The sequence below is a fragment of the Taurulus bubalis genome, assembly GCF_910589615.1.
Source record: "Taurulus bubalis genome assembly, chromosome: 19".
NCBI classification, from domain to species: domain Eukaryota; kingdom Metazoa; phylum Chordata; class Actinopteri; order Perciformes; family Cottidae; genus Taurulus; species Taurulus bubalis.
In genome coordinates, this window is record NC_136607.1 from 8,444,923 (window position 1) to 8,461,121 (window position 16,199).

The 16,199-nt window shown below is 42.1% G+C and overlaps 2 protein-coding genes across 2 annotated transcripts; both read left to right on the forward strand.

Annotated features, from left to right (window-relative positions):
- Positions 1-338: 338 nt before the first annotated feature.
- Positions 339-4,223, forward strand: rgs7bpb (regulator of G protein signaling 7 binding protein b; the record flags this gene model as incomplete). Its single annotated transcript, XM_079235177.1, has 6 exons — positions 339-470; positions 725-897; positions 1,506-1,636; positions 2,462-2,600; positions 2,713-2,783; positions 3,708-4,223. The coding sequence occupies 6 exons, from the start codon at positions 339-341 to the stop codon at positions 3,797-3,799; spliced, it is 738 nt and encodes a 245-aa protein (XP_079091303.1). The 3' UTR covers positions 3,800-4,223.
- Positions 4,224-7,582: 3,359 nt separating this feature from the next.
- Positions 7,583-16,162, forward strand: c6.2 (complement component 6, duplicate 2; the record flags this gene model as incomplete). The annotated part of the gene is made up of 17 exons (XM_079234763.1): positions 7,583-7,728; positions 7,920-8,079; positions 8,523-8,667; positions 8,883-9,024; positions 9,485-9,623; positions 10,231-10,386; positions 10,874-11,117; positions 11,533-11,655; positions 11,783-11,949; positions 12,046-12,271; positions 12,450-12,618; positions 12,915-13,026; positions 13,669-13,801; positions 13,968-14,162; positions 14,348-14,435; positions 14,650-14,894; positions 15,398-16,162. 17 exons carry the CDS (start codon positions 7,583-7,585, stop codon positions 15,577-15,579), a joined length of 2,772 nt encoding a protein of 923 aa, XP_079090889.1. The 3' UTR covers positions 15,580-16,162.
- Positions 16,163-16,199: the final 37 nt, after the last annotated feature.

Sequence of the window (16,199 nt, forward strand, 5' to 3'; positions counted from 1 at the left end):
CGCGCGGCGGAAGACGGAGGAGCCTCGATCCCTCTCGGCCTTCAGGAGGGGCTGAAGGTGACTCTCCTCTCGGCTGGGATGCAGAGCGAGCTGCTGGGGGTCTGTCCGGCCCGATACACGGTCCTGCTCCAGGAAGAATAACGACACACAGTCCCTGCGGAAGGGTGGGAGGGAGGAGTAGGAGGGGGTCCTCTGATCATCCACCAAACCCCGCGACTCCGAGCGGGTACATCCCTTCTTTATAGAGGACACAGCGGCTATCTCTCTTTCGTTCTCTGTGTGTCTCTCTTTCTCTCTGTGACTGCGTCTGGCTGGGCTCAGCTGGTGGGTGTGCATGCATGTGTTCTGCACCGTACGGGCGGAAAAAGCGCCCAAGATCTGCAGGGAGCGTCTTTCCCAGCAGTAAAGTGGCGCAGACGGAGCCGGAGCGCCGCGAGAGCGCGGAGGGGGCCGTGGACGGCAGCAGGATGGTGAGCACCGAAACGAGTCTTCTCCGTGCACGATGAGCAAGTGGTCCGTGTTAAGCGTGCACCAATTTTGTATTATCACGCACAGGTGCAGCAGTGGCGCAAAAGGGACCACCCATAAAACAAATTTAAAAAAACCCACAAGCGCTTATAGCGTCCTTTTATTGTCATAATTTTGTGTTGCCTTTGGAGGTGCTACATTCTCGGTTTGTTCCGGTTTGAGCAGCCGGTGGTCTGACGGTCTGTTTGCTCTCCAGACAGTGCAGGAATTCAACACCCTGGTAGCGCTGTACCGGGAGCAGGTCATTTCCGTCGGGGAGATGTCCGCCGACTGTCCGTCTCTGCGGGCGCAGATGCACCACACGCGCTCCAAAGGGTGCTCCATGGCCCGGGCTGCGCACCAGGACCTCAGCGTCATCTCTGTGTCAGGGTAAGAAGGAAACAAAGACGGGAGTTATCGTGGGGGCAGCAGATGTTGGCTCCCATAAATAGTAATAATAACAATAAACAGCTGTCCCTCGGTCTTTGTTTCCAAGCATGATTTAACCTCTTAAACCCAGAATTTCCCCACAAACAGTAAGACAATGCATTGTATTCTCTGCAAAGTTGCCAAGTGATGCACAGTAAAATAATATCATGCAAAAGAGAGAATGTATATTAATGTGTGAAGGGGGGAAAGCAGAATATAAACAAATAAACAAAATAAGGCACAACGCAGTTTGTTAATAAACAATGCTGCTGTGACGTAACTTTGACAGAAGTTCACTCAAGATAATGTAGTTAATTTGTAATGAAACGTGTGTGTGTGTGTGTGTGTGTGTGTGTGTGTGTGTGTGTGTGTGTGTGTGTGTGTGTGTGTGTGTGTGTGTGTGTGCTGCATGTTTTGGAACCTGGCCAGCTTGAATACTAACACTTACCTCCCACTTCTCTTTTTGTCTGTTTGTACCTTTTCTCTCACTCCGTTTTTCACTTTCATCCCCTTCCTCCTCCTCCTCCTCCTCCTCCTTCTCCTTCTCTTCCCACCCCTCCATACTGCAGTCTGGAGGATGGAGAGATCCACCCCGAGATCTGTCGGCTCTTCATCCAGCTGCAGTGCTGCCTGGAGATGTTCATAACAGAGATGCTCAAATCCATGTGCCTGCTGGGGGTGCTGCAGCTGCACAGAAAAAGTACCATCTCAAAAATATCACTACATTATGACGGCACAAAAATTACCAGAGGGATGACAATACATGGTACTTTTCAAGCCAATTCCAAAAATAATTGATTAGCATGGGCAGATGACTTTTTCAGACATAATCGAATTTACACACACACACACACACACACACCTACACACACACACCTACACACACACACACACACACACACACACACACCTATAATCACATTATTTAGTACTTGGTCCGTGTCAATACTAGATGTCACTCGGAAAATTTCCATCAATAACACACAAAAAAGCGATTAAAAAATCTTTTACATGGGCTTTTTTTTTTTTGCACACTTCTTGTGCTTAATCCACTGGAAATTAAAAAAAGAATAAATCATAATAGTACAAATCGGTTCTATTCCTTAGTGTACTGCATCCAGGGAAACCGGATTGTCCAAGATGCCTCACTCCTTCTATATCTATGGGCTTTTCGACATTTTCAGACGTTGTGGACAAAGCCGGCTTACCTGATTTGAGAACCAGCTGGGGATGAGAAGAGGCAGGTCACGTGCACTTTATTGTGTCACTGGGACCCTTTGAACAGAACAAAGCCATTGTTAACGTCATTAGTAGCACCTGTGCTTTTCCTGCCGTGACGAGTCCAAATGTCTGCGGTGAAAAAGGCCGTTTGTTACGATTATCATCCATTGAATTTATGTTTTACAAAAGGAAGATACAACACCAATGGCACAAGTCATCAATTTAAAAGTCTTATTGAAAAAAAAAGGCCTTATTGAAAAATAAGTACACGTAAAAACTGAATTGTCTCTGTTCGGACATGAAGGAACAGACTCGGAGCCGAGGTTGGACTTAAGGCTGGATGAAAGCTCGGACGTTCCCATCCTGGAAGACCGATCCTCCTCTCCCATCGACTTTCCTCATGAGCAGTGGCTGGTGGGAATAGATATTCAAAACATAGAGAGGTACACCGACTGACTCATTCTTGCATCGTTTAACTGTACTTTTTATACTGCTGTGAATTTAGAATAATTCAGTCGGACTGCCTATGAGCCAGTGTTTCTTTTGTTTTCACAGAGACATGCGAGAGATGAGAAACCTACTCAGCAAACTCAGGGACACGATGCCATTGCCACTGAAAAACCAAGGTGTGTAATGTTTGTGGGAGATGAAATGCATCATTAGTGTTGCAGTTGTGAATGCCTTTTGTAGCACTACACAGTCCATCATTATTTCTGAAGTTTGCATACATAATTCCGAGGGATGCATCAATAAGAATAGTATAATATTAAAATATTATTATTTTATTGGACAAAATTCAACCACATTTGCTGTGGACAGAGCAGTGGTTGTTGAATTATTGGAGAATAAGTGTCGTCATTTTGGCTAAAATGACGAGTGGTTCAGATTTGACTGGCCAGTGAAGCAGTAGATACAGCACTCGTTCATCTTTTATTAAGGTGTTAATAATCACTGATGAAAGAAGCCCTCCATGAGGAAATATACTAGACCTGAAAGCTAATGCAGTGTCTCCCAACCTGGAGGATTCGAGGGGGTTTGTTGTATGTTTCTCAGGGCAGGAAATTATGAACTACTACACAAAATCAGGTTAACAAAGACTTTGTTTTTATTGTGACAAACTATCATTTTACATCTGCAGGCCTCTGAAAATCATTAAAGTTGGCTTCAACACTTTCTTGATAGAGTGAGACGAAAAGATTGATACCACTCCTGTCTGTAAATATATACTGTAAATATATACTGTATATATACAGCTGGCGACCTTAGCTTAGCATAAAGACTGTAAAAACCCTAGCCTTCTTCTGTCCATAGGGAAGAAAATCCACCTCTCAGGCTTTCCTAAGCTGGATCTATATCTTGTTTGATGTGTATTAATCGATAATGTTTTACCCGTTCGGTGAGGCCTTTACTGTAACAGACGTTCATCTATGCAAAAGTCCCGCAAGTAAAAAGATTGGGAACTAGTGACACCGGACTTTGTCTCTATGCAGTCGGTCGTCATCATGCCAGCCTGCTCTGTGATTCCATCACAACGTGTTTCTTTGTTCCAGACGACAGCAGCTTGTTGAATCTGACTCCACACCCGCTGATCAGACAGAGGAAGAGACGCTTCCCCGGCCTCTGCTGCATGGTGTCCGGCTGAGAGGCTGATGGCAGCACGACAGGCAACACATAAGAGATTCATTCACCTTATTTCATCCGATTGTTTTATTTAGTTACAGTATTTTCCCCCCAATAATATCTGAAATTGTAATCTTGTAGTAACTGTTATCTAATTCTATGCTATTTGTCTTTTTCATCTTGATGTTGGCTTTTTTCAATGTATTTTATTAAGAAGTATTCCGAGTAGATGGTTCATATACAATCCCCAGTGGAGAGGGGGAAATAGTGAAGCCAAAGTGTTGCATCAGCCGGACGAGCTAACTGTCGGTAATGGATCAAATGCATCCAAAAATATAGCACTGTGCAGAACTCTACTTTGTTTTCTGGTTCTTTTTCAGGTGAGTCCTCTTTGCATTTTCTTTCTTTTTCTTTCTTACGTATGCAGCCATATTCCAACTTATTTTTTGTGCCATTTTGTTATTATGGAAGAATAAAAATGTACATATTCAGGCTATGCACTGGCATTTTTGGTTTTCAGCTGTCTCACTGTGCTTGTGTCCCACCTCCATGTTTGAATGTGACACGCTTTAGTCCCAATGACCTCCTGATGTAACTCAACTGAACATCATTCAGTAGAGGCTCTTGCCAGGTGAGTCTCTACTTGCCTGTGTGCTGGGAAACCCCTTTCGCAAAGCAATTAATCTGTAGTGTTATGATGTGTACTCTTAAATGGCTCCTATAATTATTGCATTTATTTTTTTCCGGAGAAAAAAAAAAGGATTTTGAATTTATCCAACAGTGGGTGTATAAAAATAAATGTTATGCCAAATAAGTACAAGCAGCTGCTGCAAAGCTTATAGATATTTTAAGCAGATTGTTAGCCTTTCAGCTCCCAGACAGCGGATGATGTATAATAATGTTGGTCAGTTAGTCGTTGCATTATCAACTGAGTATTAGAGTCACTGTGAGGGAGGAAAGAGCATTTTTTTTGGGTGAATTATCAGATATTTCTTTTAATGCTCCATCATAATGTGAGGGCATCTAATCTAATTTAACCAATCATAACACATGATGTTTTCTTCTCAAAATGTAATATCTTTCTTTTACTTAATTATTATATTATCATTACTGTTTTCATTACACTTTTTCTTGTAAAATTCCATTATTATTGTAATATTATGTTTACTTTAATACACATAGAAAAAAAGCTGAATCGTCACTATGTTGTTCACACTTTAAAGGTTCTCTATACGACTTTCCGAGCATAGATATGGCAGCGAGCAACAATTTGCGATGTGAAGATATGGTGGAGTGTGTTCACCTGAGCAGAGAATCAAGTCACCGTCACAATGTGTGTAGTGTGAGCTTCTCTGTGCTTTGTTGACATATAGCCGGACCAGCAGCTCGAGTCTTTGCCGAGCTTGCTAGCTAGTTGCCGCAGATCTGCACTGCACTCATACAGCGGTGTCAGCTGATAACCCTCCACCCTCTCCCCTCAGGAAAACCCTGTTATCCCTGTCAGCACTGTTACCGCTGTCTGCGCTGTTTAGCGCTGTTAGCACCTCTAGCTTCCAGCCACCGGCTCAGCCGCAGCCATGTTGAGAGCCGTTAAGAGGCAATAGATATGTTCTGAAATTCGCATGCAGCACCTTTAATATTTTGGCTTGTAATGACCATTGCAGCCGAGCAGGATTTTAGTCTTGTTGTACACGAATGTCCAGCACGTCCTTTGCAGTCTTCCCTGATTTGTAACTTTCAGTTTCAGTTTTCCTTCACAAGGGCTTTTTTTATGTTCCACATAAAGAAACAGAAGAATTGAAAAACCCACATACTAAAAACTAATTGGAGTTAACTCATTTATCCGAAGCACTTCACTAGAGCCATTTTTGCCCATTGAATGTAAGTGTAATGCAATTTGTAAATCTGTGTTTGTGACGTTTGTTCTCTTTCTTTAATGTAAACTAGAGTGCTGCTGTCTAAATTGCTAATGTCTTTGTTTTGGCATGTATATGACTCAGAGTATGCCATGTGTATTAATGTAGAGAATCCACAGCTTAACGTATGTACAGCTTAGGACATTTTATAATGTGAATAAAGTTTTATATACAAGTAAGATGATATTTCCTTTTTCCATTCAAGGGGAAAAAAGTCATTTTGAATTACAATTATATGCTTTATTAAGAGTCAGATGAGAGGAGTTATAATCTATCCGATGCCTCTGAGTGAAGTGCAGAGCTGTCATCTGAATATGGTTTCGACTAGCTCAGCATAAAAAGTGCGAGCAGGGGGAAGCAGTTAGCTTCTGTCTGAAGTGAAACACCTTAAGACCCCGACATGAGATTTATATAAATCGTCCAAGCTAACTCTTGGAATGGAAGCCAATAAGAGTATTTCCCATAATGTCAAACTATTCCGCTAAGCAATCTGCCAAAAGAGGACATACATTTGCTTGTGAATTAATGAAATGTATACCTACATTATTATTGACATTGTTACTAAATCCTTTTGTCCTTAACTTTTCAGTAATCTTTGGTTTCAGCTTTTCCTCAACTAAACATAGACTGTTTCTTTGTAAAGGTCTCACATTCATTTTGTCTGTTAAATTACCAAATGAACGCACAACATTTGGTCATAGCGTGTGTCCGTATCTTTTCTATCACTTTGTATACGTGTTTTCCTCTATCCCAAAGTCTTGGGGAGATTAAGCAATAACCCAAAACCGAATAATACTATTTCATTGAATTAGTGTGATAAATTTTAAAATGTTCCAATCATAAACGGGGCAACAGCCCATAACTTTATTTTTGTAGCAGTTTTAAAAAGTGGGCTGAATTCCCTGAGACTCTTACAACACGGGCCAATTGTGATTGTGTGAAATGCCAGATTGAGCAAATACTTGGATAACTACAGAAAGAATGTGTGGAAAGGAAAACGGGTTTCTCCTCCTCAGTGTCTCGGAACTGTCAAGTTTCAAACTCAGAACATCTGGTTCACGTCTCTGCAACCGGGAAACTCCAGGACTCCTAACTTCCCGTAACAATGAGGGACAAGAGGGTTATGTAAGAACTTCATGTTTTCTGATTGTTGTTGTTAAACAGAAAGTCCTTTATTTGTTGAGGTGTTTATGGACGCAGATTGGGCAATGGGAGTCAAAACGCCACTGGATTCCCATGAGAAATCCCAGAGGGAGGTTTTATATTGCTGCTACAAGCCTCAAGTCAGAATGAGCTCTGTCTGCAGTGCAGAGAGGACGCAGTGAGAGGACTCAGTTATATTCCCTTACATCTTCTGAAGAGAACGTCAGTATACGTGGTAAGTAGTTTTTGTTAACATAACCCTTTGTTGCGTTGTACTATTTTATGTCTTTATTCTTTTTTTGTTTTAGTTGTATGCAAAACACTGAATCCCCTCTATAGGTGACGTGTTCAAAGTAGAACCTACCTTGCCTTGCTTAAAGGCCGTTTGTGTGCATCCAAACTACTTTTGCATCATCTTTTAAACATTTTTAAAGGGAAAGTAGCAAAAATAATTAGATTGAGTAGATTTAAGTTTAGGGTTTATGTTAATGAATGGCATCACAGTCCAGTCATCATGTTGAGAACGGTTCATTAGGATGTTCCTCTATGAGCATCAAGTCATCCTTTAATTTTTAGTTCATGTTCGGTGTTGTTAATAAGTGCTGATGTTTTATAGTGTCAAGTAAAAGTTCAAGTTGAAAGTACAACTCAGCAGTGTATTCATTAAATATCCAAACAATAATGCATGTTGACTCTGCTCATTAGGTTATTTTCAGAGGAGGTGAAAGCAGCTTGAACTTTCCTCGATGGCCGCTTCCGGCCGGTTGGTCCTGATGCTACAGCTGCTCAGCTGGATATCGGTCGGCATGGCCTGTTTCTGCGACCGCTACCCCTGGGGATCCTGGTCCGCCTGCTCCAGGAACTGCAACTACGGTACACAGGACAGACACAGGTGAGACCCCGAACAGACACGGCTGAATAAAAACCGAGCCCGAAGCAATTCTGAAATACTGTAATCGAGAACTATTTTCAGTCTGTGCTCTGTTGTGAGTTTTTCAGTTTTTGTTGTGAAACACCAATACCTAATGCAGATGATGCCGACAGCTTCTGTGTCTAAAAGGGACATTCACACTTTGTTGACAGGACATTTAATTATAAGGAGGATTATTACTGGAAGAGCAGCTGCCGTCAGCTGTGTGAGAAACATGACAGGAGAGCTTGTAACGAGCAGAACTGTCCAATCAGCTGCCTGCTGACGGACTTCGGGGATTGGTCCGACTGCTCGCCGTGCGCCAAGAAACAGGCAAGAAAAGACAGCAGAACCCTGCAGAACCCTGCCATGTTCCCCCTCATAGCCGAGTCTTCGTTCCATGCTACTGACTAGTTCTCAGCAGGTTTTGAGTGGTGTTCAGGCGGGGAGAGTTAAGTTTACGCACCCTACTGTCTGATGCACAAGTGGAGGCAGCTAGCACACATACAGAACATTTGCAGATCTTAATCCATTATGTGTAATGTTTATGAATTTGTCAACAAACAATGGAGAGGAAGTAAAAATAAATTATGTGGATTATATCAAATGTATATAAAACTTTGTCCCCACATGTTGGTCTATTTTTTTTTCTTCTTTTAAATTAAAAGAAATGACCACTAAGTTGGTAATTGGTAAAAATGTGAAAGTGTCCTTGTTTTTTGATTAAAATGAAAGAAAATCTCAGTCGGCCTGTTTCTCAAATGTCGTGGCTACAGTTTCGGACGCGGTCTCTCCGGAACCCGTCCCAGTTCGGTGGCGCGGCCTGCGGCGTGGAGCTGACCGAGGAGAGGCCCTGTCACCCCTTCACAGAGTGCAAGTTAGCCCCCATCGACTGCGGAGACGACTTTAAGTGTGATAATGGTAAACAGGGTTTGAACATGAGTGATGTGTTATAGAATAATGGGCAATCCTTGTTGTTTTTATTTTTAAATGTTATCAGAATCCTATTTTTTTCATCTGATTGAAAGAACCAAACAGCCCACTTGTTTAGTTTCTGATCTGTTGCCACAATGAACGCACACAGAAAGACACAAATACACATATTTATCTTGGACTAAACATCCTTTCTGCTGCAGGACGCTGCATCAACTCAACGCTGACGTGCAACAGGCAGAACGACTGTGTGGATAACTCTGATGAGAGGGACTGTGGCGACTTCAAGATAGTGTGTCCGGCGGAGAAGATTGTGGCCCCCGGGGCTGACCTGGTTGGGAATGGGTAAGCTAAAGGTCAAAAGGTCACTGCTGACTTTCTTTTTTTTACATTCCTTCCTGCTGTTTTCATAAATTAGTCCATATTACTTTATATCAAGTGCTCCTAAGGTTTGCACTGTTTTTTGCACAATTATACTAATAGAGCCCACATTTTGTTTACATAAACATCTCAAATATATATTTTGTATATCTGAATAATACAAAAATTATAAAACTGCATTTAGAACAGTGATCGTCACTGAATTTAAAGTATCTTAGATTAAAAACTTAAAACATAAGTATTAAATGCTACCAAAAAAACATGAATTGCTCTAATTTATCACTCTGGCATGTCTTTTTCACATACCAGTAATAATCCCATATCAACCCATAATATTGGTCTTTCAATGTGTTGTTGGGCTTTCGAGCCTTCTACAAAAAAAAAGTCAATGAGATTTGACTTTTCACCAAATTTGTGTTTGTAGATTTGACGCTCTTGCAGAGGAGCAGAGGGGAGCGGTACTGGACAACATGTTTATGGGAGGAAGTTGCATCATCAGGAGGCCTCCGACCACGCTGCTCTACCATCGCATCCCTCACAACTTTGAGAGCTTTGACATTAAGGTAGGATTATTATTTGTCATATTTAATTGTATGGCCCTTCAGTAAAGCAGATGTGTTCAATGATTCAAAATCACTGACTGTTTTTATGTTTGGAGAAGCAACCGGCCAATCAGAGCAGGATTAATTGTAGGCAGGATTTTTTATTTGATTTACTATAGCATTTCTAAATGTAGTAAATTACTTTGATGATGTGGAAATGGACTAAACGCTCCTTCTATTTTCAATCCAAGCCCTGGAAATAACTTTATGCATACTTCTTTGATAGAGCAAACCCTCAATAGCGCCCACTCCCAGACAGCAATCACCTCACATGAACACAATGTAGGACTGAGTGGATGAAGTCAAATGAAATGGCATTACCGTAAAAAAAAAAAAAACTCAGCCAGTCCTGGTGAAAAGATGCTTTTGTGTCAGTGTTGCTGTCTGCTGTCGTATCTTCGTGACCAGCAGGAGCAGCTCTAGTCAGACATTTTCCCATCCTCCACTCGGGGGGCTAATCATTGTTCAATCAGTGGTTTGCAGAGAATGTCTTTTCAGCTTTGGCTTTTGCTGTTGCTGTTGTGGTTGTGATAGACCTGGACTAACTGATGTGGTTGTGGCTGGAAAGGTCGGACAGCTGGACGACTTCAGCATCGAGCCCCAGCAGCTGCACACCGAGTCCATCAACATGAAGACGTCGCCCGTAAACAGACTTTCAGATTTGTACAGCTTTTTATTTTTTCCCGGCTCGAACAAGGCAGCTTTTGAAGCGTCAAAGAAAACGGTGAGTGACTCAAACAGCGATGCTCACGTTTGCCGTGATACCCGTGTGAGGACCTTCATTCCCTTAATGCAGTACCTGATCCCTCGACCATAACCGTAACAAACAAATGTGGTGATGAGACACAATGTACTCACTCTAAAGGTTTGAAACATGGCCCTCATGTACATGAGTGTGTGCATACACACACACACACACACACACTCTCTCTCACACACACACACACACACACACACACACACACACACACACACACACACACACACACACACACACACACACACACACACACAAACCTTCCCTGAACCTTAGTCTTCACCTAAAATGTAATAGTTTACATATTAGAGACGTGCAATTGTCCCCATTTTGTCCCAACATCCATGGTGAGTCCCCACAATGTGTAATCAGATTCATGTCCTCACAATGTGGGTAAAACAAACACATATATGTGCTCGTATCACCTTTCCTTTCTTCTTCTTTCCTTCCGCAGGACTCCAAGTTTTTCCGGGTGCACCAGGTTCTGCCCGTTTCCACGTTTAAGATGAGAGACCCGGGGGACCTCGTCTTGTCGCAGCCCTTCCTCCAGTTCCTTCACGCTCTTCCTCTCGAGTACAACTACGCCCTCTACAGGGACATCTTCCAGCGCTTCGGAACACACTACTACAGCTCAGGGAAACTGGGAGGCATCTACGACCTGTTGTACCAGTACAGCCGAGAGGAGCTCTCCAGTTCAGGTACAGCAGCACAGCCGGGTGGTCAACATTCAGAATGACACCCTGGCCAGCAGCGGTAACCCAAAAGTATTGTTTTTTCTAATGTCAGACTCATGTTTTGTAAATAACAATAGAAAAACTGAAAAAAAAACATGAAACTAATAATATTAATATCAAAGTGTAACATTCAAATCTGTAAATCACAAGCATTGAAGTCATGATCTTTTCATGAAAATGTGGTTCTGGTCCTTGGATTACAAATAGGCGGCATGTAAGAAATCCCAAATGAGTGCATTGCCTTTGAATAAACAGAACTAAAGGAAAATCTAGTGTACCTGCAATATGCCAATATAAAAGACGACCCATATAGTGGTATGTAATGTTTTGTTGTCAGCTCCTTTGTGTCATGCTGCTCGACACTCTTTCTCTCCAACAGGTGAAACGGAGAAGCGCATTATAAACTGCCTGAGCCGAGAGACCACCGGGACCGCCATCCTCTACACACAACAAAGAAGAGCAACCGGATGCTCCGAGGACAGGATGACTCAGAAATATAAAGGTTTTTGAAATGACTTACTCCCTTTATTCTCAACTCTACTGTCCACGGTTTACTGGCTGTGGAAACAACATTGTCCTTATTTGTTTCTTTTCTTCCTTCATTCATTCAACATTTTTCTTTGGTCCAGGCTCGTACATTCAGGCAGCAGAAAAGTCTTTCTCTATGGTGAAAGGAGGTCGAACCAGAGAGGCAGCGGCTCTGGCTTGGGAGAGGCAAGGCGCCGCTCCGGACCAAACATCCTATAAGAACTGGGCCAAGTCTGTTCTCGAAAACCCTGTTGTGGTCGAATCCAAGGTGAAATCAAACACCACTGAAATGTCTTTTATATCGCGCAGAAACAAAACGCACAAAAAGCTGACGTTGGATTCACGGATGCGTGTGTTTGTCCAGGCGCTTCCCATCATTGATTTGGTTCGGGGGATCCCATGTGCTGTCACAAAGAGGAGGCATCTGAGGAAGGCCCTGCTTCAATACCTGGATGAGTTTGATACCTGCAAGTGCTCTCCCTGCCCCAACAATGCCAGGCCGGTTCTCTCCGGCACAGAGTGCAAGTGTGTCTGCGAAACCGGCACATTTGGCTCTAACTGTGAGACACGAGCTCCCGACTACACTTCAGGTACAGCAAGACCGCTGCTGAACGAGAAAAGATAGGGGAGACAACCAACGTTTGTGTGTTCAAAGTATTTTTTTAAGTTTGAAGTCTCCTGGGCGATTCAACAACACAGAGGTTTATGTTATGACCTTATTTATGCGTTTGTGTCTGAGAAATTTGGTTTGCTGTGTGATTTCCACAGAGGCGGTGGATGGCTACTGGAGCTGCTGGGGGCCGTGGAGTCGCTGTGGAGCCTCAATGAAGAGACATAGGAGGAGGAGGTGCGATAACCCCGCCCCCCTCAGAGGAGGCCAACCCTGCGAGGGTCCTGACAGGCATGAGGATCCGTGTCACATCTCCATCTTTGAAAAGTAGGACGAACCGGTTGCTTAAAAATGTGTGTGATACAGTGGTGAAAAGTCAAGTTATTTTGGAGATTTTCATGCCTCAAAGTCTTTAAATGCAGAATGATAAAATTAAAGTTTTTTTCTTCACTGAAATGTTGCCCTTTTTTTCAACATGACCACTATTTGTATGCTTATATACGCAACTATGCACTGCTGCTGCTTTAGACAAACAAACTCAAATTTACAAAATACATAGTTTTGTGTATTTTGTCTCTAACTTTGGATTTACTGTCTGTTCTGTGTTCATGTTTTGTGTTTAGACAGGAGACCTGTGACAATGATGACGACTTCACTGTCGGCTGGAGAGACGAGCTGCCACCTGATGTGCAGGGTTGTCTGAGGCCACAGAGGCCCGCCAACAGCTTCCTCAGGGTAAACACGTTAGTGATTGAAATGTACAGTGTGAGGGAAACATAGATACTGTAGTTCATTGCTTATCAGATAACTAAAAAAATATATTGAGCAATACTCACTTCTGCAGTCTTGCCTTGTTACGATATGGAAGTTCATGACTGCCAAGAAATAAATGCATATCGGAACATTTTAAAAGATGGCAAGTTGCATTGTTGCCTCTGTATGGAGTCTGTTAAGTGTGGAATTTAAAAGTAAATACAAAATTGGTAATTAATTAATTATTGAATACACAATATTCAAAATGCTAGATTTGCATTTAAAATATGCAATACAAACTCAAATATAATAATATTAATATTTAATGTTCCTTCTTCGGTCTTTAACACAATAATATAATTACATTTTAACATGGAATCACAATGTTAATGTCAAAAAGGCTTTTCATTTTTTGTCTTGTTATTAATGTATTATTTATTTAGGTATTTGTATGCCATACCATCTCATAGAAGAGCATATCATGTGAAAAAGAAAGGTGGAATGAAAGGATAGAAAAAGGAAGGAACAAATAAAAAAAGGAGTATACTTTGTAGAAGATTCAAAGGAGGATGACAACTACTATAAAAACATTTGCTGGTATTTAGTAACTTCGTTCTCTGACAGAAAGCGAAGCAGTATTATACCTTTGGTGAGGACGAAGAGTTCCAGTGCTTCACTGGATTTGACCTGGACGGCTTTCAGTACATCAACTGTCTTCCTGACGGCTCGTGGAGTCAACCAAGCGGAAGATGCATCAGTAAGTTTGTTTTCTCACCAGAAGAATGAACGGTGATCTCAGAACTCTGTGGATTTGGTTAACACACCTTTGCATTACCTTGCAAAGACATTCTCTACAAACACAAGTTACTGTAATAAGTCTTCACCGGATCTGTACGCTAGCTTAAAGTCTGTCCTTCTGTTAGGGAAACTGTGCCTTCCTCCTGAGATCCCTGATGGCATGACGCTGTTCCCCAACAAAAACACGTACAAAGTGGGGGAATTACTGGGTTTGAACTGTAACGAGGCGTACATGGTGCCGCAGCCAGCAGGCTTCTACAAATGCAGCGAAGGTTTCACCTGGGAGCCTCCGTTACCTGCTGACCTCCGCTGCACCGACGGTACAGTGAACTGCTCATTTTTAACTTATTTTTCTGTAAAAGATCAATTTATCGTTTGAAACCACTTCTGATGAAGCAAAAATCCCTTCTCTATGAGTTCTGTCTCACTCTGTTGGGCCAAGTCCCAATGACAAATACTCTGTATGAAGGGTATGCCGTTGTGTTTGTGTACTTCCTGTGTGCAGCGGACCCATTTATTCCGGAGGGTCGGTGCGGTCTTGGTGAGAAAATGCAGGACTCTAAATGTGTCTGTATTCAACGGAAGAGCTGCTTGTAAGCTTTCATTAATTATTTTACAATTTTTTTCTATGTTCTTGACAACTAGAGAGAGAGCAATGAGCATATTTTTTAAATTGTATTCAATCAAATTGTCATTTTTTTTATATCGAAGCTGTTGTAAGTGTTTATCATAAACCAACCTTTTGTTAAATGTTATTGAATCCATGTGGAATTTGCGTCTGTCTGACATGTGAGTGTTTGTATGCAGCTCACAGCCGGACGCTCTCTGCATCCTGAACCTCGACGTTGGGGTCACCGTGGCAATGTCCCTCTGCTCCGTCCACGCCGGTCGCTGCCACGGGGATCCACTCTTCTTCGTCAATGAGGGCGTGTGTGACGCGGACGATTTGGCCAAAGTGGAGTGGGCAAAGTTCAGAGCCAACATGTCCTCCAAGAGCTCTGTTCAGGAACCCTGTGATCTGGACACTTGTTATGAATGGGAAACCTGCTCTGGTGAGTTCGTCTGATATGAAACTGTTTCTTGTACAAACAGTTTGCCGTTTAATGTGGGTTATCTTTTCACACATCGACACACATTGATTTGTTTCAATGATTTAGTGCAGAGTATAACATTCTTTTTCCGTTACAGCTTTTGCTGTCATCCTGATGGTAACATTTCACAGTGCAAGTGTGAGGCAGATATGATTTTAGAAAGTCACTGACCCCAGCCAAGAGTCCAGTGTGTAGGTTTTAAAGGGATTTGTTGGAAGAAATGGCAAATAATAGTCATTATATGTTTTTGTTATTGTAGAATCACCAGGAACTAAGAATCGTTGTGTTAATTAGCTTAGAATGACCCCTTCATTTCTACATCGGATGTTGGTTATATATTCAACTTGCAATTGTGTTAAAACTTCACCAGGCAACTTAATGAACACAGATGAGGTTTGACTATGTGAAGGCATCACGTATATATTACGTCAAATCGTTAATTGTTAACTCCTGTCTGTCCACAGCATTTAGGAAGTGTGAGTGCAAAGTGGCTCGGGATTGCCCCAAAGCTCAGGAGCACATGTTCTGTGTGAAGCTGACGAGGACCCAGAGGACGCGCAGCATGGCGCTCTGTTCTATGGCAGCCCTCAAATGTGTCAACTATCAGTTTGAGATTATCAATGAAGGCGTCTGTGAGTCCAGATGATCCTTGAAAAAGTGTTTATGTGCCTTTGTTATTCTTAAAAAATGTACATTTATGAAATAAAAATTGACTGGAAAGCATCTCAGAACTTAACACGCTTAAATGAGACGATGGGAAAACCAGGAGCAACTCTAAATTGTGCTTGAACATGAGGTACAGGATGCACTTGTTAGCTTGAGTTTGATGCTGTTCATCTGGTACGCTTTCACCGGAAACCGTGGACAACAATGTGCAATTTCATAAAATTTAGTATGACAACACTGGTGGATTACTGGATATTATCCCATAACGGATCATATCGCCACCTGTCATATTTAGTACGGGAAATGTGGAGTACATAATGGGATAAGCATACCAAATGTGTGTCATTTGGACCTAGAGCTTGATATTCCAGGAGATGGCAGTATACCTCAACTGCTTCAGGTCGGACACTGAAGTAGCATGAAGATTAAACATTATTGCCATTCCTATACAGATCTCCAACCATGTATCTCATAGGACTTGATCCGACCCAAAGATAGAGAAGGATGCAGTCAGTCTGTCAAGTCTAATTACAGGCACAGAGGGAAATACTGCTTGCTAAATGCTTCACATGTAATAATAAAAACATTGTTATTTGATAT